General features: G+C 38.7%; 1 protein-coding gene across 1 annotated transcript in view; it reads left to right on the forward strand.

Moving 5' to 3' along the window:
- ARHGAP44 (Rho GTPase activating protein 44) overlaps positions 1–25,744 on the forward strand; it is a 294,933-nt gene that overhangs the window by 245,036 nt on the left and 24,153 nt on the right. Inside the window, exons 13-16 of the mRNA XM_042781948.1 lie at positions 16,656–16,736; positions 20,664–20,777; positions 21,431–21,522; positions 23,143–23,323. Of these exons, the coding sequence (XP_042637882.1) occupies positions 16,656–16,736; positions 20,664–20,777; positions 21,431–21,522; positions 23,143–23,323 (468 nt within the window). The remainder of the gene's footprint in view (positions 1–16,655; positions 16,737–20,663; positions 20,778–21,430; positions 21,523–23,142; positions 23,324–25,744) is intronic.

Below are 25,744 nucleotides of genomic sequence, written 5' to 3' on the forward strand. Positions count from 1 at the left end.
CAAGGAGTGGCTGGTGGGTTTGAACCGCCAGCCTTCTGGTGAGCAGTCAAGTGCCTTAGGCACTATGCTACCAGAGCTCCTACACGTGTGTTTAGATTCTATTATATATTTCCTTTGGCTACAGAAAAGAAATATTTTCAGTAAATGCCATTGGAGGGATCATTTTTTACTGAGTAAATGGGCATGACTACTGAGGAAACAGGAAATAGTGGGATGAAAGAATTGGCAATAGAAACAGGATGGTAGGGAAGATGAGGGTAGAGAGAGTCCAGGCAGAAGAGATAAAGGAAGGAGGACATTTTATGAGAGTAGGACTGGAATGAATAACTACCTCAGGTAGGTGCCCAGGAGAAGAAATGATTTCAAGAGATTTCTAGTCATGGAATTTACTTGTAAAGCACAGGCTGCTTAGCCTGTCAGAAGGAACCCTGGGGTATGTCTCTGATACTGACCCAATGATTTCTTTAAGAACTGGAGGCTGTATTATTGTTTGTGCAGAGAAGTCTCCTTCTTCAGTAGGAGGATAAGAAATAGAACTGATAATGTTAAAAAAAAGTTAGAAGCTGTAAATAACTTTAAAGCTAAGATAGGTCTATCCAGTCTTAATTCACATCCTGTCCCCCAAATTAAAATTTTTAGTCACTAGGGTTTTCCAAAGCAGCTCTAGCGGCTCAGTGGTTAAAGTATTCAGTAGCTCACCAAAAGGTCAGTGGTTGGAACCCCCCAGCTGCTCCACAGGAGAAATATAAGGCAGTCTGCTTCTGTAAAGATTATAGCAGTGGGTTAGGATTTTCCAATGTGTTTCTACTAGCCCTTTGTATATTTATAAGTAAGGTAGAAAAACGAAAACGAAACACACTGCCATCAAGTTGTACCTGACTCATAGCGAATCTTCCTTGTGTTTCCAAGGTGTTATCACTACGGAAGTAGGTTATTCAACCTTCTTTCTGAGGAGTGACTGGTGGGTTTGAACCACCAGGTTGGCAGTCAGATGCCTTAAGCACAATGCCACCAGAGCTCCTAACTAAGGTAGAGGCTAAGTTTATTAAGATAAGGGGACAGACTGCAGATGTGAAAATTAGTCCCTGACAGAATGCTTTGTTAAACAACTCTCAGGATATGACAATCTCAGAATGCAAGAAAGAAGCTTACTGATAATGTTTAAGCTCATTGTTTAACAAATCCTTTATAACTTTTGCTGTGCTTCCTCCCCCTCCCTTACCAGCTTGTGAATACAAATCTTCTGTTTACTACACATTTTTTTTAGAAATGCATTTTGTTGAAATATGATTTATGTACAGTGAAATACACAAAACTAAAGTGACATGGGTCAATGCATTTTTTTTTTTTTTTTGCAGTGTTCCCTCCCCTCCCCTCCCCTCCCACCTCTGGCAATCAACAAAGAAAGTTGCCCTCCATATATAAACCTTTCCTTGACACTCCACAACAATGAACTAATACTATGTTTGTCCCTCTGTGATTGACTTATTTCACTCAGCATAATGTCCTCCAAGTTCATTCATGTTATGCAGTATTTTGCAGACTCTACATTATTCTTTAGTGCTGCGTAGCATTCCATTGTGTGTATGTACCATAGTTTATTCATCCACTCCTCATTGATGGGCACATAGGTTATTTCCATCTTTTTGCTATTGTAAATAGTGCTGTGATAAACATGGGTGTGCATATATCTGTTCCTGTCCTGGCTCCCCCTCTCTAGGATATATACCTAGTAATGGGATTGCCAGGTCAAATGGTACCCCAATTTCAGCTTTCTAAGAAATTGCCATACTGCTTTCCACAGTGGTTGTATCACTTTATACTTCTACCAGCAGTGTATGAGAGTCTCAATCTCTCCACATCCCCACCAGCATTTGTTATTTTCTATCTCATTGAACCTTGCCATCAGTGCTGGGGTGAGATGGTATCTCATTTTTGTTTTGATTTGCATCTTTCTGATGGCCAGTGATCGTGAACATCTCTTCATATATTTGCTGTCTACCTAAATATCCTCCTTGGTGAAGTGTCTATTCATGTCTTCTACCCATTTTTCAATTGCGTTGTTAATCCCTTTGCTGTTGAAGTGTTGGAGTTTTCTATAAATCTTAGAGGTAAGTCCCTTGCCAGATATGTAGTTATCAACAAGTATGAATTTGTTGCTGTCATTTTGTTATGTGTTTTTTGTGGTGTCGATTTCTTTGTTCAACATAATTTTCTATGCTGAGCTCATTTTGTTTTTGAATTGTTATCACCTCCTTAGTTGCTATTGTTTTAGTATTTGCTAAATATTTGTGCTGGTCCTCTTTTTTATTTTGATGTGAAGGTTTATCATTTTTCTTTGATTTATAATTTATAATTTCCTGTGATTTATAATTTTCTTCCCAAGTTTAGAACAGTTCATTCTATCTTGTAGTTGTCTTGACTTACCTACCATTTAGAAGTTCTGTAACTGCACAGTTTTTCCCTCTTTTTGGTTTGTAGTCATCCTGATTTGCCAATTGATGTCTCTGGTTCCCTGTTTACAATCTTGTGGCTTATTTGCTTTGGATACTTACATAACTGGGTTGGTTTTTGGGTTATGTCATCATGTGTGTTAATGGTCAGTTGTTGTTAATGGTCAGTTTGTTGGTTCTCTGTCCAAAGGACTCACTTTAACATCTCTTGTAAGGTTGGTCTGGTTTTAACAAATTCCCTTAATTTCTGCTTATCTGTAAATGTCCTCATTTCACCATCATATTTGAGGGACAATTTTTCTGGGTATATAATTCTTGGTTACAAATTTTTGTCTTTCAGGGTTTTATATATACCATCACATTGTCTTCTCACCTGCATGGTTTCTGCTGAGAAATGCAAGCTTACTCTTACTGGTTGTCCCTTGTAGGTAACTTCCTTTTCCCCATGCTGCTCTCATGATTTTTTTCTTTATCTTTGGTTTTGGTGAGTTTCTTGGTGATTTTCTTTTGGGGTCTATCCTGTTTGGGGTTCGTTGGACTTCTTGAATGGATATATTTTCAGCTTTCATCATACCAGGAAAATTCTCTCCTAACAAATCTTCAACATCTTTTCTGTGTTTTTTTTTTTGTTTTGTTTTTTGTTTTTTCTCTTCCTGTTTTGGTATTCTGATTACACATAGGTTATTCCTTTTGATGGTATCCTACATGAAGCCTAGCCTTTCTTCATTTTGTTTTGATCTGTTTTCTGATTGATCCCTTTCCAAAGAAGTATTGATGTATTTGCCTTCAGTCTCGCTAATTCTGTCTTTCATTGATTCAATTCTGCTCCTTTGCCATTCAATGTGTTACCTGTTTCTGAAAATTTAGTATTAAATCTTCTGGATTTCTGTCTGTAGACTTTGTATCATTTCTACTTTTTCATTTATTTTGTCATTTTGTTCTTGTATTGTCTTTCGAAATTGTTCTAGGATTTTTTCTGTGTTTTCCAAACATTCGTCATTGTTTTCCTTGATCTGTCTCTCAATTCATTGTAAGTACCAAAATATAATTCTCTTGAATTCCTTATCAGGGAGTTCCAATGCTGTGTCTTCCTCAGGGATGTATTTTGGGTCTATATCTTGGTCCCTTGTTTTTCTTGCTTTATCTTGTGTCTTTATGTCAACTATGATGCTCTGTTGTCTCTGAGGCATTGTGATGTTTTTGTGCTTATATTTAATTGGTGACTGTATGTTGGAGTGACTTGCCCACAATTTTTGGTTTCTTTGTTTTGTTTGTGTGTTATTTCCATAAGCAGGGTACTGTGCTGTGCTCCTCTGTTTGCTAGTTAGCAGCACTTATACACTTACCATCTGTCTCCTTTCCCATTATCAGCCTCCCATATGTCCCTGCCTTCCTTGGCAAATGGAGCCTATTCTTAGGTCCCTGGAATCTGAATGAGAATCCTGTTACTTTATAGTCCAAAATGGCTGTTGGTTGTAAACATTCAAAATGGCTGTGCCCTCAGTCACTTTAAATATCCAAAATGGCCACCATTTGTAAACAATCAAAATGGCTGTGTCCTCTGGACAGCCAAAAGTCTACAGCTCATGTTGTCTCCCTCCTTCATGTTTCCGTTCTTAGTCATAGGCCACCAGTGCAGTCGTCCCTGCAGCCCTTGGTGACCAGGGCTGATCTTTAGGTCAATTCTCAGGTCCCAACACCACTTGGAAATATTCAAGCTGTTGGTCCTGTCAGAGTAGCTGATGGTCCACTACTCCAACCATCTCCATACTCACTGTTTTTGTTCAGGTTTTTCCACTAGTTGGTGTCTAATCCACTTCTGTGTACTTCCTTTTCAAATCTCAGGGATCCAGGACTATCTTCTGTATCTCTCTCAGTTGGTTTCTCTTTTCTTTGTTGAAGGGATCTACATAGCTTGTCTGCCTATTCCTCTATCTTACTGGAAGTCTCCTTACTAAATCTTTACTAAACCCTTACCGTTCTCCCTACAATTTAGAGCCTTGCAACATCTTTCGTGGATGTCTGTAAATGTCTCCCCATTTCAAGTTGATTCTATTCCTTCAATAAAACTTTTGTTTTGATTTCTAAAAAAAAAAACCACTACGGGCTGACCAGAAATGAAGCCAAGCATATATATGTAGAGTTAGATTAAGCTAACTCCAATCAAGTTGCATAACTACTGATTTTCCACAGTAGGCTAGAGATTCTGTGTTTTAAATGGCTGACTGAATAGATAATATTCTTGCATCTCACGTGGAGAGTGAATGTTGAGCTCAATAATGATATTAATAATGGTAATCAGTACCATTTATTGAGGCCTTATCAATAGCTTGGCAGTCTTCTGAGCTTATTATGTGTTATAAATCATCTGATTCTTATGCCAACCCTATGAAGTAGATTGTTCTATTTTCCCCATTTCATGGAAGAAGAATGTGAAGCATAGAGCAGGTACATAACTGACCAAGTATCATTCAGCTAATAAATGGCAGAAAAGGACATTGGTGGGAATTCTTATCTTCCATGCAGTAGACTTGGTTTAATTCTCAGCCTGTTCACCTCATGTGCATTGGTCAGTGGAAGCTTTCATGTTGTTATGACACTGAATAGGTTTCAGTGGAGCCTGCAGATTCAGATTGACTAGAAAGAAAGGCGTGGTGATCTGCTTCTGAAAAACAGCCGATGAAAACCTTATGGATCACATGGTCCATTCCATACCCAATCACGGGCATGGTACAGGACCAAGAAGCATTTCATTTTATTGTGCATGGGATCCCATGAGTCAAGGTTGACTTGATGGCTGCTAACAACCACAGCAACAGCATATGGCAGAATTAGGATTTGAATCCAGGGACTGTGTTTCCAGAGATCATGCTTTTAGCCACAGCATTTTATGCTTCTTTTTAGAACAAGATTTTGGTCCTAAAAATGAAGTGAGAACATATCCTTTGACTTAACTGTCCATTTTAACTGCTGAATATATAGTGACCTTGAACTTTAACATGAGAGAAGGAAAAGCCAGCTTAGTGCTTCTGGACCATCTGAGAGACTCTCTTGTCCAGCTCACTTGCAAAGTCAAGTCTTTGTTAGGAAATAGGACTGAACTAGATGCCTCTAAGAAGTCAGTGTCTTAAAACCAAGGGAAAACAAGGATTTATTTCCACCCCTGGAAGACTTACATGTAGTACCCAGACTCCTGGTAATTATGGCACTTGCTATTAAAGCCACATCACCTAAAGAAAGAAATTGTGGTTTCTAACCTTTAGTGCATCAATGTCTTCTAGAAAGCTTTTAAATTATACCAATGTCTGCATTTTTTTCCAGTAATGCTCATTTAATTGGTCTGGGCTCTTTTGCCATAGCTCCCAAGGTGACTGGGTTGATAACCACTGACCTCTTGTAAAGGAGATGACTATTATCAAAGGGCAGCACCAACCTTTATAGGGGACTGTACTTTAGGCAGACTGGGCAAGACACAGGCAAGTCAGACTTGGATGGGACATCCAGGAGCTGGTGGAGCCAGGGAAGCAGTGAGGGCTAAGGACAGTGCAAGATGACATTATATTTAAGGGACACATCTTGGAAAGCCAGATTAATGGTTCCCGTGGTAGAGTATTGCAGAATAACAACAACAAAATATAATCAAGTCAACTGTGAGCCATGGTGACCCCACATGTATCAGAGTAGAACTGTGATGCATAAGGTTTTCAATGGCTGATTTTTGGAAATTGGTCACCAGGCTTTTCTTCCAAGGTACTTGGTCTTGAACCTTTAAGCTTTCTGTTAGCAGCCAAGCATGTTAACCACTTGCACAATCCAAGAGGAGAGGTCATGAAGCCTAGAGGTTCAGAATAATCCAGGGGCTGAAAGATAACCAAAAGAGGATATAAGAATCGAATCTCCAATCATAGGAACTTTCCTTAGAATGGAAGTACTAAAGCCTTTGCACAAGCTGTTTCCCCTTGTTGCAACTGTTCCCCATGTCCTTTGCCTGATTGATCCTTCTGGTTATGTAGTCCTCACCTCATGTGCAGCCTCCTAAGAGAGGCATTCTCTGACAATCCAAGGTAAAGCAGCCAGCAGTCATGATCAGCCCATTTACATTGGATGGGATAATAATTAATTTGATAAAACAATCTGAATTTCCATCACATGAGGAATAGATAACAAAATGTGGTACATATATATAATGGAATATTACTCAGCCATAAAGAGAAATGAAGTCCTGATACATGCTACAATGTGAATGAACCTTGAAAACATTATGCTGAGTGAAATAAGTCAGTCACCAAAGGGCAAACTTTTTTTTGCTTTTTTAATTGTGATTTGAGTGAAAGTTTACAGAGCAAATTCACTTTCCATACAGCAGCTCACATACACTTTGTCTCATGACATTGACTACAATTTCCCACAATGCAACAGCTCTCCTCCCACTTCTTCCCCATAGTTACCTTTTCCCTGTGTCCTTTCCTCCATGCACTCCTGCCCCTGAGCTGTCTCCCTGTGCGTATTCTATTCTCCCATGATTGTTCTCACCAAGGAGTGTATCTACCTAGTGTAAATGTTCACCTCATCTGCCTGTCTTTTTTTTGGCTGGAAGCCACAGATGTGGGTTCAGTTCCAGACCTGAAGGTCAGCTAAGGGCCATAGTCTCAGTGGTTTCATCAGGCTCTATGAGACCATCAAACCTGGTGTTTTTTTTTTGTTTTTTTTTTTAATGATTTTGAGTTTTGTTCTACATTGTTCTTCCACTCTATTCAGGATCTCCTACATAGATCCCGCCAAAGGGCAAATATTTATCCCATTTGTATGAAATTTCTAGAATAGACAAATGTATAGAGACCATAGTTTATCAGTGGTTACTGGGGAAGAAAGGAGGAGGAAAAGAGGAGTCACTGTTTAGGGAGCACTGAGCTTCTGTTAAGGGGCATGGAAAAACTTGGAAACTTGAATGGTTGAACAATGTGAACATAATGAAATGAAATTGTATGTTCATGTGATGCATGTTGAAATAGCAAATGCTTTGTTATATGTAAGGAACTGTGATGGTGTAGTGGTTAAGGCATTTGGCTGATAACCAATAGGTCAGTGGTTCAGACTCCTCAGCTGCTCTGCAGAAGACAGATGAAGCAGTCTGCTTCTGTAAAGATATACAGCCTTGGAAACCCAGTGGGGGTCACTTTGAGTTGGATTTGACACAATGGCAGTAAGATTGTTTCTGTTTTTTTTTTTGTTGTTGTTGTTGTTTAATACATAAACAATATATATATATATATATATATATACACACACACATATACAAATACACACATAAACATATACATAAAATAAATATGTTTACCACAGTAATAACAATAACTGATCATCCCATTCATGGATGTGTTTGTCTAGCCAATTAGACTACAAGGTCCTTATGAGCAATAATCTTTAATTATTTTCTGCTTCCTAGCCTTTAGGACAGTACACACACTAGAAATTTGGTATGTATTTGTTGATTTTTATTGAATTAAAGATTTTGGCACCATCTTCCCTTTCACCCTAGAAAGCGTTGGGGAGTGGAAAGGAAGTGAGGCTTGGTGCTACAGGCTAATAGTGGCAGTGACAACAGTAACAGCAGCTGCCATTTATTGGGAGCATTTAATGAACCAGATATTTGACTGACTTCTTCCTCCAGATTCTCATTTAAGGAGAATGCCTCACAACAACTCTGAGGGAAGCACTATTAGTAGCCCCGTTTTACACATAAAAGTGAGGTTCATGGAGGTTAAGTAATGGGCACAAGACACATAATTAGGATGGAACTGGGATTTAACTGGTTCTGTCTCACTGAAGAACCTTTTCTCTACAGCACTAGTCTTTACAACTTCCCTATGCAAAATGCTCTTTGGATCAGTAGTCAAATCACAACTATTTAAAGTATTGGAGGTTGTTAATGATTCTTCCTCCAATCCTGATGCCACGTTCTTCTTCATATAGTCCAGCTTCTTGGATTATTTGCTCAGCATATGCACTCCCTTTTTGATTTTAAGCCTTGCGGTGTTCCCTTTTTCTGTAATCAAGTCACAACTGTTTAAAAAACGTGATCTGTTATCTTTCCATTCATAAATGGCATGTTGGGTTTTCATTTTAGTTTCCTGGTAAAAGTTCCTTTTAGAAAATGTCTGCCTTTTCCTCAGAACTAAACCCAGGGGAGAAGGGAGTCTTTATTAGCTTAGTCAGGCTCCCTAGGAAGATCTCTGTGCACCCAGGAATGAAACCTGATGATGATTGCCACCACGCTGGCCTCAGGCCCCAAGTCAGTGGTCAGAGGTGGGCTTCACCATGCTGATATTTACCTTCTATTTTCTGGAGAAAAGCTTCCATGAGCATAAGCCCTTGCTAACCCTGTAGTCCTTGATATCTTGATGAAGACTTTAATGAATATATATATATTCATCTCCATACTGTAGACTGTATTCTTCATTCTTCATCAGTAAGTACTTCAAGTCATCCTCACTTTCAGCAAGCAAAGTTGAGTCGTCAGTATTGGAGGTTGTTAATGATTCTTCCTCCAATCCTGACACCACGGTCTTCTTCATATAGTCCAGCTTCTTGGATTATTTGATCAGCATATGCACTCCCTTCTTGATTTTAAGCCATGCAGTGTTCCCTTTTTCTGTTTGAACAACAGCCTCCTGGTCTGTGTATAGGTTCCTCATGAATGCAATTAAGTGTTCTAGAATTCCCATTCTTCTCAGTGTTATCCACAATTTGTTATGATCCATACAATCAAATGCTTTTGCATAGTCAATAAAACACAAGTAAACATCTTTCTGGTATTTACTTTGAGCCAAGATCCATCTGACATCAGCAGTGATATTGCTCGTTCCACATCCTCTTCTGAATCCAGCTTGCACCTCTGGGAGTTCTCTGTCAATATACTGCTGCAACCGTTTTTGAATTATCTTCAGTAAGATTTTCCTTCCATGCGATATTAATGATATTTTTCGATAATTTCCACATTCTGTGGGATCACCTTTCTTTGGAATCAGTACAAATAAGGATCTTTTCCAGTCAGTTGTCCAGGTAGCTATCTTCCAAATCTCTTGGCATAACCAAGTGAGTGCCTCCAGCAGGGCATCCATATATTGAAACATCTCAATGGGTATTCAGTCAGTTCCTGGAGCCTTGTTCCTCACCAATTCCCTCAGTGCAGCTTCAACCTCTTCCCTTAGTACCATTGGTTCTTGAACATATACCACCTCCTAAAATGGATGAAGATCATCCAGTTCTTTTTGGTACAGTCTGCAGTATGGACTACATCTCAATATAAAGAAAACAGAAATCCTCACAGCTGGATCTATAAGCTGCATCACGATAAATGGAGAAAAGAGTGAAGTTGTCAAAGACTTCGCATTGCTTGGTTCTACAGTTGATGCCAATGGAAGCAGCAGTCAGGACATCAGATGCGGTATAGCACTGGGCAGGTTGGCTGCAAAGGACCTCTTTCAAGTGCTAAGAGCAAAGATGACTCTGTGAGGACTAAGGTGAGCCTGACACAAGCCATGGTATTTTCATTCACCTCATATACTTGTGAGAGCTGGACAATGAATAAGGAGAACCGAAGAAGAGTTGATGCTTTTAAGCTGTGGTGTTGGTGAAGAATGCTGGAAGTACTGTGGACTTCTAAAAGAACTAACAGGTCTGTCTTGGAGGAAGTCCAGCCAGAATGCTCCTTGGAGCCGAGAATGGCCAGACTTCATCTCACATACTTTGGTCATGTTGTCAGAAGGGACCATTTCCTGGAGAAGGATATCATGCTTGGTAAGGTGGGGGGTCAATGAAAGAGGAGAAGGCCCTCAACGAGGTGGATTGACATAGTGGCTGTGGCGATGGGCTCAAGTTTAATAAGAATCATGGAGCTGGCTCAGAACCAAGTGGTGTTTCGTTCTGGTGTGCGTAGAGTCTCTATGAGTCAGAGAGGACTCAATGGCACCTAACTACTACTACTACTATATATATATCTGGCAGTTCAAACTCACCAGCCATTCCTTGGAAGGAAGGTTGGGCAATCTACTTCCGTAGTGATACTGCCTCAGAAACCCAAGGAGGAGTCGCTGTGAGTCAGGTCCGACTTGATGGCACATAACAACAACAACAACAACAAATTTTATATGTGTGTGTGTGTATATATGTATATCAGAATTTTGTCCTATTTAAGTAAATTTCTCCTCCAATTCTAAGGATATTTATAAATAGAGAAACCCTTTGAGTGAATATTTTTGTAGAGTGGAAGACTCTTTAGTTCATGGAACTTGTTACTGAATTATGTCTTAAAAGGTCATATTCTCTGATGTCTATACCAAGAGTCCGTGTGTGGCAGTTAATGTGTTCAGTTGCTAACCAAAAGGTTGGAGGTTAGAATCCATGCAGAGGTGCCTTGGAAGAAAGATGTAGAAAGATCTACTTCTGAAAAGCCACAGAAAACTCAGTGGAGCACAGTTCTACCCTGACACACTTGTGGTTGCCATGAATTGTAATCAACTCAAAAGTATCTGGTTTGAGTAGGAGTCAGTGTCATGGCAGCTGATGAATATCAAGCTTATGTACTTACTCATTAAGCTTCTATTATGTACCACATGCCAAGGAACTTAATGCAAATTAAATAATGTCTTGATCTGGACAGGCTGCCACCAAGGAGTAGAGGCAGGTTGAGCTCCCTGTCTAGTGTCATGTGTCTCTGCGTCAGCACCGTACTCCTGACATCACCATGGCCCTTGATCCCTTTCCTGCTCTAGAGCAGGTCTCTGGCCTCTGGCCTCCTGTCCTCACTTGCTACCATGGCATATATTCACCTGTGACATTGTAACCTGCTCAAGTAAAGCTTTCTTAAAAATCACACAGCAGCTTTATTCATAATTTCTCAGACTTGGGAGCAACCAAAATGTCCTTCAATAAGTACTACTGTGATACATCCATACAGTGGAGTACTGTTGTTAGTTACCATCTAATGAGCGACAACTTATGGCAATTTTTGCACAACCAAATGAAACATTGCCTGGTCCTGCGTTGTTCTCATGATTACTGACATGTTCAAGTCTATCATTGCAGCTGTTGTGCCAGTCCATCTCACCAAGGGTCTCCCATGTCTCCATTGGTCCTCTAATTCACCAAACATGATGTTCTTCTCCAGAAATTTGATCCCTTCTGATAACATGTCCAAAGCAAGTGAATCAAACAGTGTTGTGATCCTTAAGGTTTTCATTGGGTAATTTTGTTGTTTTAAATTGTGATTTGGGTGAAGGTTTACAGAGTAAATTGGTTTTCCATTCAACAACCCGTACACATTCTGTTTTGTGACATTTACTGCAGTCCCCACATTGTAACAGCATTGTTTCCACTTCCTCCCTACACTCGCCCCTTCCCTTTATCTTTTCCTTCCCATCCCCTCCCACCTTCTAGCACTAACCCTAGGCAGATCCTGTCCTCTTGATCTCATATGGTTGATTGTTTTCATGAGTACATACCCTTCTTATATTACATTTCACCTTATAAGCTTGTATGTCGTTTGGCTGACAGTTGAGTCATGGGGCCCAAGTTCAGTTCCTAGCGTGAAGGGTATCCAAGGGCCATAGTATCAGGGGTTCCACCAGTCCTCATCAGACTAGCAGTAGTGGGACTTATTTATGATTTTGAGTTTTTCCCCACACTTCCCCTCAACTCTATCTGGGACCTCTTACTGTGTGTGATCCCTTTCAGAGTAGTCAGCAGTGGTAGCTGGGCACCATCTAGTTCTTCTGGTCTCAGGATTGTAGAGGCTGGGGTTCACGTAATCCATTAGTCCTTTGGACTAATGGTTTACTTACATTTTAATTTTCTTCATTCTTCTTTGTTCTAGATGAGGAGAGACCAATAGTTGCACCGTAGATGGCCACTCACAAGCTTTTAAGACCATAGTTGCTGAAGATTTCTGTTAGTTCCAGTAGTTTTCTTGTTTAGTCTCAAGGATTTTCTATGTATAGGATGATACCATCTGCAAATAGAGATAGTTTTACTTCTTCACTGCCAGTTTGGATTCCTTTAATTTCCTTTCTTGCCTTACTGCTCTGACTAGGGCTTCCAGTGCAATATTGAATAGGAGTGGTGATAAGGGGCATCCTAGTCTGGTTCCAGTTGACAAGGAGAATGTTTTCATTCTCTTTCCATTGTGAATAGTATTGGCCATTGGTTTTGTGTATATGCTCTTAATTATGTTGAAGAATTTCCCTTCTATTCCTATTTTGCTGAGCATTTTTATCAAGAGTCTGTGTTGGATTTTGTTAAATGCTCCTTTGTGCATTGATTGATATGATTGTGTGGTTCTTTTCCTTAGTTTTATTTATGTGGTGCATTATGTTGATTGCATTTCTAATGTTAAACCATCCTTGCATACCTGGTATGAATCCCACTTGGTCATGATTTATTATTTTTTTGATATGTTGTTGGAGTCTGATGACTACTTTTTTGTTGAAAATTTTTGTGTCAGTATTCGTGAGGGATATTAATCTGTAATTTTCTTTTTAAGTTATGTCTTTGCCTGTTTTTTTTTTTTTTTTTTTTTTTATCAGGCTTATGCTTGCTTCATGGAATGACTTCAGTAGTATTCCATCCTTTTCTATGTTCTGGAATAGTTTGAGTAGAATTGGTGTCAGCTCTTCTCTGAACATTTGGTACAATTTCTCAGTGAAACCATCTGAGTCAGGACTTTATTTTATTGGGAGTTATTTATTTTTTCTTTTTATAACTTGTTCAGTTTCTTCTTTTGTGATGAGTCTGTTCAGATTTTCCACCTCAGTCTGTTTTAGTGTAGATAAGTAGTTTGTTTCTCGAAAACTGACCATTTCTTCTAGCTTTTCAAATTTGTTCTTCCTAAAATAATAATAATAATTATTATTACAACAACGACTCACTGCCATCAAGTCAATTCCAATTCATAGTGACTCCATTAGGTTTCCAAAGCTGTAAATCTTAACAGAAATTGATCACCTCATCTTCTTCCTACAGAGCAGCTGATGGGTTTGAACTGCTGATCTTTTGATTAGCAGCCAAATGCTACTACACCACCAGAGCTCCTTAACAGTTCTTCTTAGTATCCTTATATTATCCTTTTAGTTCAGTTAGTTCTGTTCTGACATCACCCACTTCCTTTCTTATTCATGTCACTTGCACCTTCTCCTTCACCTTTGTTAAATTAGCCAGTGGTTTGTCAATTTTATTGATCCTTTCAGAGAACCAACTTCTTATCTTGTTGATTCTTTCTGTTGTTTTCTAGTTTATTTATTTATGCTAGAATCTTTATTATTTCCTTTCTTCTGGTGTCTATAGGCTTTTTTTTTTTTGCTGTTCTTTTTCTAATAGATGGAGATGTTGGGTTAAGGTGTTGATTTCGATTCTTTCTTCTTTTTTGATGTGTATGTCCATGTCCTCTGAGCACTGTTTTTGCTCTGTCCCAAAGATTTTTGTGTGTTGTGTTTTCATTCTCATTTGATTCAAGGAATTTTTTATTTCATTTTTTGTTTATTCTGTGACCCAGTAGTTTTTAAGCAGGGTGTTACTCAGTTTCCATGTATTTGATTTTTTTCCCCTTGATCCTTCTGTTGTTGATTTCTAATTTTATAGCATTATGATCGGTAAAGATGTTTTGTAGTATTTTGATGTTTTGAAGTTTATTGAGGCTTGCTTTGTGTCATAACATAGGGTCTGTCCTGTAGAAAGGTCCATGTGCACTAGAAAAGAATATATATTGTGTTGTTGTTGGATGGAGTGTTCTATGAGGTCTAAATAGTTGATTGTGTTATTTAGACTTTCAGAATCTTTGTTAAGTTTCTTTTCAGTTGTTTTGTCCTTCATTGAAAGTGGTGTATTAAAGTCTTCTACTATTTGAAGTTTTTATTTCTCCTTTCAATTCTGTTAAAGTTTGATTTATATACTTTGGGGCTCTTTCATTGGGTGTGTAGATATTTATTATGGTTATGTCCTTTTGTTTGGTTGACCACTAATCATTCTGTAATATCCTTTCTTGTCTCTTTTGCTGGTTTTTACTTTAAAGTCTATTTATCAGAAAGTAATATTACCATTCCTGCTCTTTTTTTGGTTGTCATTTGCTTGATATATATTTTTCCATCCTTTGATTTTTAGCCTATTCTTGTCTTTGTGCCTAAGGTATTCCCTTGTAGACAGTATATTGATGGTTTGTGTTTTCATATCCATTCTGCTATTTGTCTCTTGAATGGTGCATTTAATCCATTTCTATCAATGTAATTATTTATGGGTATGAATTTACTGCTGTGATTTTGCTGTATTTTTATGTGTTGCATGTACGGTTTCTATTTTCTATATATTTATCTGTGTTGATCTCATTCTGTTTATGAATTTTCTTTGTTGCTATTATTTTACTATTTATTAATATTTTATGATTTTCATCTTTTTTATTTTGATATGAAGGTTTATTAATTTTCTTTAAGGTTAAACTGTAATTTATTATTATATGTCCAAGCTTAAAACAGTCTGTTCTATCTCAATATTGTCTTGATTTCCTCTCCATTTGGAAGGTCTGTAATTACATTGTTTACTTCCTCTTTTTGCTTTGTAGTTATCATAATTTACAAATTGGCATCTCTGTTTCCTATTTTCCATCTCATAGGTTTATTTTATTTTTAATGCTTCCATATGTGGGTTGATTTCCAGGTGATGTTGCCATACATCTTAATCTCTGGTTGTTGGCTGCCATTGGTGTTTCTCTGTCCAGAGGCCTCCCTTTAGCATTTCTTGTAAGGTTAATCTGGTTTTTGCAAATTCTCTTAATTACTATTTATCTGAGAGTGGCCTAATTTCACCATCATGAAATACATTTGAGACACAATTTTGCTGGATATATAATTCTTTTTTGACAATTTTTCTCTTTCAGTGTTTTATATGTCATCCCATTGCCTTCTTGCCTGCATGGTTTCTGCTGAGAAATGAGAGCTTAGTCTTAATGATTCTCCTTTGTAGATGACTTTTTGTTTTTCCCAAGTTACTTTCAAGATGCTTTCTTTGTCCTTGGTTTTGGAAAGTTTGATTATAATATGTCTTGGTGATTTTCTTCTGGAGTCTCTCCTAATTGAGGTTCATTGAGCTTTTTGAATGTGTATCTTCTTATCTTTCATGGTATCGGGGAAGTTTTCTTCTAAAGTTAAATCTTCAACAATTTTCTTAGTGCTTTTTTTTTTGGTCTCATTCTGGAATTCCAGTCTCCAATCACATGTACATTATTCCTCTTCATTATGTCTCATCATTGGGTTATTTTGTAAGTATATTGCCAGGCCTTTTGTCCTTGTCTGTCTTTCAGCTCTGCTAAAACCTGTCTACAATGGGTGACCCTCTTGTTTTATGAAATACTGGTAGCATATTTTCCAGCATTACAGTAACACATAAGCCACAATAGTTAAACAGTCTGACAAATGGGTGGTGGATTAAAGTAGTATTCAGCAGTAAAGAGAATTGAGCTGCCAAGCCATGGTAAGACATGGGGAAACTTAAATGAATATTGTAAAGTGACGGAATCCAGCCTCAAAAGGTGACATACTGTATGATTTCAGTATAGGCCATTTTGGAAAAAGCAAAACTATAGAAGCAGTAAAAATGTCATTGGTAATCTGAGGCTTGGGCAGAGAAGAGAGATTAATAGGTAGGCCAATAGGGCATTTTTAGAGCAGTGAAATTATTTTTTGTGGTGCTGTAATAGTGGACACACAACATGATGTGTTTGTCAAAACCCACAGGACTACACAACACAGTGTGAACACTACTGTGAACTTTGGGTTTTAGTTAATGGTATGTCAGTATCAGCTTATTAATTGTAACAAATGTACCACACTAGTGTAAGATGTTAATAGTAGGAGGAATTGTAGGGGAGGGTATGAGGAGCAGGAGTATATCAGAGATTTCTGTACTTTCTGTAAGTTTTTCTGTTAACCTGAAACTTCTGTGAAAAATAAAGTCTATTTTTAAAAGCGTACAGGACAAGACATAAGGAGAACATGGAGGAGGAAGCAATCATAATAAAACATGTTAATAAAGCTTGCTGATATCAGTAACATCAGTTGGCTTCTCATGCTCAAATATTATAATGATTTGTTAAGATGACAGCCAGTGATACTTCATTGTTGCCTGTTCAACTAATGGCTTTTTCTGTTAATTACCCAGTATCCAGGAGCAAGACAAGAGACTTCAGGCTCTGTGGAATGCTTGTGAAAAACTACCCAAGGCCAATCACAACAATATCCGGTAAGCAGACCCTGGAGACATTTGGGCCAGGTTTATGAAAGCCCTGGACACATGGCATCCTGCAACTCTGGGAGGTAAAGCAGGACAATTACTACCATTTTTCAGATAAAGAAGCAGACTTAAACTACATGACTTTTGAGGCTACCTAAAAAATGGTTAAGGAGCTCTGGTGGCATAGTGCCTAAGGCCCTTGACTGCTAAGCAGAGGGCTGGTGGTTCAAACCCACCAGCCACTCCTCGGAAGGAAGATTGCACAATCTACTTCTGTAGTGATATCGCCTCAGAAACCCAAAGAGGAGTCGCTATGAGTCGGATCTGACTTGATGGCAGTGAGGTTTTTTGTTGTTGTTGTTGTTGTTAGACAAATGGTTAAGCACTCAAATACTAACCAAAAGGTTGGTGGTTTGAACCCACCCAGAGGCACCTTGGAAAACAGGCCTGCAGATCTGCTTCTGTTAAGATTACAGTCAAGAAAACCCTATGGAGCAGTTCTGTTCTGTAACGCACGGGGTCACAATGAGTCAGAATCAACTGGATGGCAGCAGGTTTATTTTGTTAGGTAGCTAGCCATTGGCTAATTCAGTTCAGGTATTTGATTGGGGCAAAGATGAAGGCTCAACTGATTTTAAGAGAGTGCAGATTTATTCTAAAAGATGAGTGTTCATGGACACCTAGGGGAAGGTGACCAAACTGGAGTCATAGGTGGCAGAACCCTCCTTGAGCTGATTTTCAGGAAGAAGAGATTATGGGGAATATTTTCTGGTATTCCAGTGTATGAGACCCACATTTTTGCATCTTACTTTTCTTGCTAATTTTTGTACTTCTCACTACTCTATAGATCTCCTTTTTATGCTGGCTTCTGCTTCTTCACACTTTTCTACTTCCTCCTCACTATGTCTTGCCAGCATCCCTCCTAGCCCTACCACCTCTCCTCAGTGCTTCTTTCAGTGCATATTTTCAGCTTTAGCTCCTGCTGTCATCTGCGTGATTATTTTTGTTTTCCTCTTAAAAATCCCAAGAGCATATATACTCAAAAGAATTGAAAGCAAGGACTCAAACAGATAGTTGTGCATCAGTGTTCATTGCAGCATTAGTCATAATAGCCAAAAGGTAGAAACAATGCATGTGTCTGTGAAGAGATGAATGGATAAACAAAATATGATTTATGTGTGATGGAATATTATTCAGCCATGAAGAGAAATGAAGTCCTGCTACATGCTCAAACATGGATGAACCTTGGAAACATGTAGAGTGACATTGGTCAGATACTAAAGGACAAATATTGTATGATCCTGGTTAAATAAATATCTCCAAATCAGACTCATAGTGACCTCTCCTTGGGTTTCTGAGGTGGTATCACTACAGAAGTAGATTGCACAAACTTCCTTCTGAGGAGTGGTTAGCATTCAAATGCCTTAAGCACTATACCACCAGACAGAGCTCCTAAATAAATAATTAGAATAGGCAAATGCAGAGAGATAGAAAGTAGATTAGTGGCTACCAGGGGCTGGGACAAGGGGAATTGGGGGAGTTACTACTCAATGCATACTGAGTTTCTGTTTCCAAACCAGTTGCTGTCAAGTTGATTCTGACTCATGGTGACCCTATGTATGTCAGAATAGAATTGGGCTCTATAGGGTTGGCTGTGGCTTATTTTTCAGAAGTAGATCTCCAGGCTTTTCTTCCAAGTTGCCTCTGGGTGGACTCAAACCTCCAATCTTTTAGTTAGCAGCTGAATGTTTAACTATTTGTACCACTCAGGGACTCCTGAGTTTCTGTTTGGTGTGATGAAAACATTTGAAAATGAATAATGGTGATGGTTTCACAACATGGTGAATGTAATTAATCCTTCTGAGTCATACACTCAGCAGTGGTTAAAATGATGAATTATGTGCTGTATGTATGTACCACAATGGAAAAAAAGAAAAATTCCCAAGAGTAGAAATCAGTTCAAAAAAACTCATTGTTATCAACTGTATCACAGGCCACTGCCAGCCCGTGGATGGTCTGCTATCAGTGTAGTCCAATGGTGTGTGGCCTCTTGAGGGTGAGATTTGGTCAGGAGTGGCTGTGGGGGAGTTGTCACAGTAACAGCCTACTGATGACATGGTTAGACCTTGAATTAGGTGGTCTTTTTTCTGAGCTGTGAGAGGTGAATAAAAATCCCTGAGGAAGTCATTTTACTGTGATCCAAGTATAACAGGGTTATACTTGACATTTTTTAACAGTAAGTCAGGGGAGAAACACATAGTAGATAAAACCTCTTATCAAACCTTGGCAGATTTTTAGTATGGTTGCAAGAGCTTCTTCACTGATGCTTGTTTTTTTTTTTTTTTTCAAATGATAGTTTTATTGCGATATGATTCATATACTATAAAATTCACTCTTTTAAATATAAAATTTAGTGGGTTTTAGCATATTCACTCACGGAGTTGTGAAATCATCATCACTATCCAATTTTAGAATATTTTCATCACCCTAAAAAGAAAACCATTACCAATCACTTCTCATTCCTCTCTACCCTCTTCCCAGCCACTGACAACCACTAATTTCCTTTCTGTCTCTACAGATTTCCCTATTCTTGACATTTCATATAAGTGGAATCATATATGACCTTTTTTGTTTGGCTTCTTTTACCTAGTGTAATGGTTTTAAGATTCATTCATGATGTAAAATGTGTCAGGACTTCATTCCTATGGCAAAATAATACTCTGTTATATGTATGTACCACATTTTATTTATTTATTCATCAATTGATAAATACTTGGGTTGTTTCCACTTTTTGGCTATAATAAATAATACCACTATAAATATTCATAGTGGTATTATTTATTATAATAAATTTTATGTTGACTTAGCATTTCTCTTGAGTATATACCTAGGAGTAAAATTATTGGGTCAAATGGTAACTTTTTTTGTTGGCTCTCTCCAGAAAGCATCACTGAAGGTAAGCTGAAGCAACACCACCCCAGGATATGAATGTCACTGCCAGTGATTATTGCTCTTGTTAAGTGCTGTCAATTTGGTTCTGACTCATAGTGACCCTCTGTACAATAGAAGGAAGCACTGCTTGGTCCTACACCATCCTTAGAGGTGTGGCTATGTTTGAGCCCATTGTTGCAGCCACTGTGTTGACACTGTGTCGTTGAGGGTCTTCTTCCTCTTCTTCACTGACCATCTGCTTTAGCAAGCATGATGTCCTCCAGGGACTGGTCCCTCCTGATAACATGTCCAAAGTATGTGAGCCAAAATCTCACCATTCTCACTTCTAAGGAACATTCTGGCTGGACTTCTTCCAAGACAGACATTCATTTTTTCTGGCAGCCCATGGTGTATTCAGTATTCTTCACCAACACCATAATTCAAAGGCATCAATTCTTTAGTCATTCTTATTCATTGTCCAGCTTTGAATGCATATGAGACAATTGAAAATACCATGGGTTGGGTCAGGTACACCTTAGTCCTCAAAGTGACATCTTGGCTTTTGAACACTTTAAAGAAGTCTTCTGCAGCAGATTTACCTAATGAAATACATCGTTTGACTTCTTGACTGCTGCTTCCATGGGCATTGATTGTGGATCCAGTGATATCTAGACACTTTGCTTGTCACCTGTGTATACAGGGAGGATTGCAGGTGATTGAAGTTTGAATAGAGGAAGGAATTTAGGTTCTGAGTCAAAGGAAAGATGGATCTGGCCAGAAGCAGATGTTGACATCTAGGTGAGTGAGATGTGAGTCTCACTATTTCTAGGAAAAGAATACAGCACTCTCATTTCTTGACACACGGTGTATCTTCCTCTTGCTACAGCATGTCTGAGTCGAGCTGTTAGTATGATGTGATAGCATGGAGAAGTTTATATCCAGTCCTGGGGGGATAAGGCTGGTGCTGAGCCTGAGTTAAACCTGGTGCTTCTAATTTACTTTCAGATACTTGATAAAATTTTTATCCAAGCTATCAGAATACCAAGATATAAACAAGATGACACCCAGTAACATTGCAATTGTGTTAGGACCCAACCTCCTGTGGCTGCAAGCAGAAGGGTAAGTACAATGGGGAGAGGCCATATTGACACAGATGAAGTGGGAGGGGTGTGAGTGGGACTGTCAGGCTCCAGATAATCACCAACATCATTTGTTTTTCAAGTCATTTTTATGTCTTGACTTGCTCCTGTTTCAGCCTCAGGAGGGGCCCAGAATTTTTCAGCAAATATTTCTCATTGATAAGTCTCAGAGCCACTGATGAGAATGAATGTCTCTGAATCAGTGTCAGGGCGAAGACACTCAAACAGGAAGGCTCTTCCAGGCTTCCTTAATACCCTGTCATCAGAGCACCCCATCCCAACACAGGATTCAGAGGATCCAAAGAGAGGACAGGATTGGGAAGGAGCATAAATCTGGCAGTTATAATAATCATACTTCACATTGCAGGTGCCTCATACTTGTGATTTCATGTGTATTATTTATTTAAATCTCTGTAAAGTGGACCACTGTGGTTATCCCCATTCTATCAATGGAGAAAGACAAGTTCAGAAAAGTTAAGTGTCCTTCCCAGGAGAAAGCTTGCTCTCAAACTTCAGTCAGCAGAGCTCTGGTCTAGGGCCCTGCATGGGTACTATGTTCAGAAGATCCAGTACCCCTTACCTCCCTCAGCTGATAACCCCACCTCTCTACCCCCTCTGCTGTGTGCATTTCAGGAACATCACGGAGATGATGACCACAGTTTCACTGCAGATTGTTGGGATCATCGAACCCATCATCCAGCATGCTGACTGGTTCTTCCCTGGGGGTATGTGGTGGAGGCTGTGAAAGCAAGAGAGTTGGGGAGCAGGGTTTGGGGAGGGAACTAGTGAAGAGCAAGAGTGTCACTCAGAGTTCTGAGCCTTAGGAACCAAGTACCACTGCCCAAAGATTTTTTTCTGTTTTGTTTGTAATCCTTTCTTTTATACACACACATACATAAATACACTCAGGTAAGGGGATAGAGTCATGGTAGTTTCCTAACCCCCTAATCCCTGTCCAAGGGGAGTTCTATCCTGTAGGTATCCATAGCCTATATAACAGTATCCTTGGATTTTACTGGTCTGACATCCCACATCATAGGACAGATACTTTAAATACAGAGATCATGGAAGCTGGTGCAGGAAGGAAGGAGAAATCCTCTAATCCACACTCTTCATTTTATAGATGCAGAGGGAGGCAGAGATCTGTGATAGATGGGGGCTTAGCCGATCATCTGGGTATATCCCTTTTGCTACTCTGGGGCTGTCCTCTAAGTTGCCCCTCAGCAGGGAAAGGTGGAGCTCAAAACCAGGAAGGTTCATTTTTGCACCTGGTTCAAAATTAGACTCTAAAGACAACTCCATGACAGGGAGTTTTCAGAAATGTTCTGAATCATGGAAGCATCGTGGTCCTCAAATGTGGCTTTCCATGATAACATCTTTGAGGAGACAGCAGTAATTAGCCTAAGTTTTAGTTTTTCATTTTGAAAAAAAATGTTGGTGCCATACCTTATGTTTAGTTCACATTAGGAATATGCTTTTGGCTGTGCAACAGCAAACCATTAACACTTGTGAAGATCAAATGTTAATAATCCTGTGCTCTATGCATCAGAGGCAATCCATCAGTGCTGATCTAACGTTGGAGAAAGTTTGAACTGCTGATCTCACAAGACTTCTACTGACAATGCAAAGTTGAGTGAAGTTTGGAAATCAAGATAAGAAGTAAAGGAGATAGGAATTGAAGACAGTAATTCTGTAGGTTCTGTCAGTGAGCTAATTCATTACCTTTGCAGATAGATAAGTTATGATAGGGAAAAGCTAGGATGAGTATTTTTCTGTATCTGTTTGATAGTCCACAACCTTAGTGAAATCCCTAAATATTCCTAATCCTTTTTTAGTTTATTCTTTTTGATTTTTCAGAAAGATAATATCACATCTGCACATAACAATGTTACCTTGTATTTTGTTTTATTAACTAATTACATTGGCTAGCACTCCTCAAATAGTGTTAAAAGGCAGTGATGATAGTCGGCATTGCTATTTGTCCTGATTTTATTAAGACTGCTCTGTGGTCATTGTTAAGCATGAGGTTTGCAATTGTTAGTTTGTCTTTTTCTTTTGTCTTTTAAGTACTCATATGTTTCTGTATCCTAAGGTTTTTTTTTTTTAAATTGCTTTATCAAATACCTATCAAGGTGATCACATGTGTTTTCTTCTTTGGTCTGTTAATCTGATGAATTACATGAATGAGGTGAATTATATCAATGCAATTCCTAATACTGAACCATGGGACAAAATTTTCTAAGGGTGAAGTGTGAAGGAGAAGCCATTTCTGCTCATCCTTCCTCTTCCCTAAGAGAGTATGACAGACTAGGAGATCATGTACACCCCTTCTTTCTTCCCCACAGAGATAGAATTCAACATTACAGGGAACTACGGGAGTCCAGTACATGTGAACCATAATGCCAACTACAGCTCAATGCCCTCCCCAGACATGGATCCTGCTGACCGGCGCCAGCCTGAGCAGGCCCGCCGACCCCTCAGTGTTGCTACGGATAATATGATGCTGGAGTTTTACAAAAAGGATGGGTATGAAGTAGTGTCCCTTTCTCAGTATTGGGAGCTGGTGGATGGATGAATGTAAGGGAAAAATAGGAGTGACTGGGAGATTGCACTTACTAGCAGCAGTTTGGGTGACTTGTAGCAATTAAACTATTACCTCAGCCTTGGTGTTTTCATCTGTGTTGTTTGGGAAGAGCCTGTTGGCTTTCTTCCCTTGGGACAGAGGTAAGTACAGCTTTCTTAGCTGACATAATAGTAATCAATATTGATTCTTTCTTAAAAGGGAAAAAAGAAAAGTTAGTGACTGTTGTGACTCAAAATTTCGTAAATGTATCTTAGTTCTCAAATTTTTGATTTAGGACTTTGATTATGGGTCTGCTTATTTGCGTTCTTCATCAACATTCTTGCATACACCTTTAAAGTGTAATTTTAACATTACAAGTTCAAAAACCTAAAATTTGAAGTCATCTGATTATGAAGTCTTTCTAGATTTTTCATGATTTTTCCTGTCTTTTATGGCTGATACCTATACCTGGTTTGTACAAATGTTAAGAGATACTTATAAATACATTCAGCTTGGTTTGTATAGAAACAAACAGCTCTTTCCACTCATATTAAATTTGTTTACATAATATTTAATTGAATGATATAATTCCCATAATAAGCAGAGTGAGCATAACAGCACAGCTGCTCATGGTAAACATCAACTCAAATGTGGCAACCAATGTATGTGGACTTACATGAGAGTTCAGCAAGCTGCAGGCATCAGTTAATATGTCTTGTAGAAAGAATGAAGGAGATCTGGTAGTGTAGTGCCTAAGGCATTTGACTGCTAACCAGAAAGCTGGCAGTTCAAATCCATCAGCCGCTCCTCAAAAGGAAGATGGAGCAATCTACTTCTGCAGAGATACCACCTCAGAAACCCAAGGAGGGGTTGCTGTGAGTCAGAATTGACTCGACAGCAGTAAGTTAGATTTTGAGTTTTTTATAGAAAGAATAGAGTGCACCGTTGGTCAAGCAAGGTAAACTTTGCTTAGGTATTAAAAATTACTGCTATGAAATAAAATCGAGCAACTTCTCCTTCAAGATATATGAGAACATAAAGCACTGAATAGGAGTATCAGAAATTTAGGCAACAGGAAATAAAACAGCTACAACCTTCTCTTTCCCAGACAGACCACTGAGTAGCCAGACAAATCTATTTGAAAGGCATATGGCCTGAAGAGCTTAAGAGGGAAGGTTGGAAACCTGAGAATTGTAGATGTGTGTTAGTCTTTTCAACTCTTCTTTTCTGAGTGGGAGTTGGCATTGGAGTCCTGGGTGCTATTTCCTATGCTGATGGTGACAGTGTCTTTTGAATGACCAGTATCCCTGTGTGTTACCTTACTCATAAGAGACAATTTCCCTAGAAAATGGGGGTGAGCTGTGTGTGGTATGTTCACCAACTAGTGGGGAAAGAAAAAGAATGGAAATTCTTAGAAGTTCATGTGAATAGGAAAAAATCCCTTAAGTTTATATAAATTTTAAAAAAATTCCTTAGGTTTATATAAATTTAAAAAGGACATATTTAGAATATGATATTTGTAAAGAGAGATAGAATGAGAATGCATCAGAATTTGTTTCAAAATTCACTCTAATGGGCATTGTCAGTGCTGTGATTGAGACCATCTGTGTTTTGGAATAACTCAGTTCCTTTGTAAAATCTAAGTTGATGAGGATGCCGTATGGATAAGTTCTAGAACTAGTTGGGTTATAGAGAACCAGTTGGCACGCTTGGTGCCATATGTTTCTGTATCATATTTTCTTCTGTCCTCCCTGCCAGATCTGTTGGCTTCCCAGTGCCCTCTGAGAAGCAATCCAGATGACCTCAAAAAGGGGGTTATCACTGTAGAATCATCAAGGTATCAAAGTCCTCAGCACTGATGAAGTAGCAAGCAACATGTAAAAGCTTGAATAATGGTATTTTAATAGGGGCCTCATCACTGATAAAGTCCTCTTGCCTGAGAACTTTGTAATAATATGCCCATTCTGCTTGTCCATTCTGATTTAAATGAATTTACTTAAATTTATATTAAAAGTTGAGTGACTAATTTATTTTTAAATTAAATGGAGGTTTAACCAGTTTAGGGTCATCCTCACTGAGTTGTCAGGGGTTTAGCATCCATATGTATGTTTTAAGGTACAGTGAACCTGTAGGTGATCAGTTCTTAATTGGCTTTAGAAGAAATGTACCTAAAGTTGTATATATTTTGGGGGAGAGAAATGGAATTTGCATCAATTTCAAGCTTGTTGTTAGATTAGTGATATTGGGTGATTTCTATACATTTGTTCTCCTTTCTGAGTTTTTAAATGCTATGAGACACGCTTGAAAATCTTCAAACAACCCATTGAAACAATGGCAAACTTAAGCTCATTTTATTGAAATATTAGTGTGGGTTAAAAAAGAAA

This window comes from Orycteropus afer, unplaced genomic scaffold (genome assembly GCF_000298275.1).
Source record: "Orycteropus afer afer isolate SDZICR_OR568_19922 unplaced genomic scaffold, OryAfe1.0 scaffold00199, whole genome shotgun sequence".
Taxonomy (NCBI): domain Eukaryota; kingdom Metazoa; phylum Chordata; class Mammalia; order Tubulidentata; family Orycteropodidae; genus Orycteropus; species Orycteropus afer.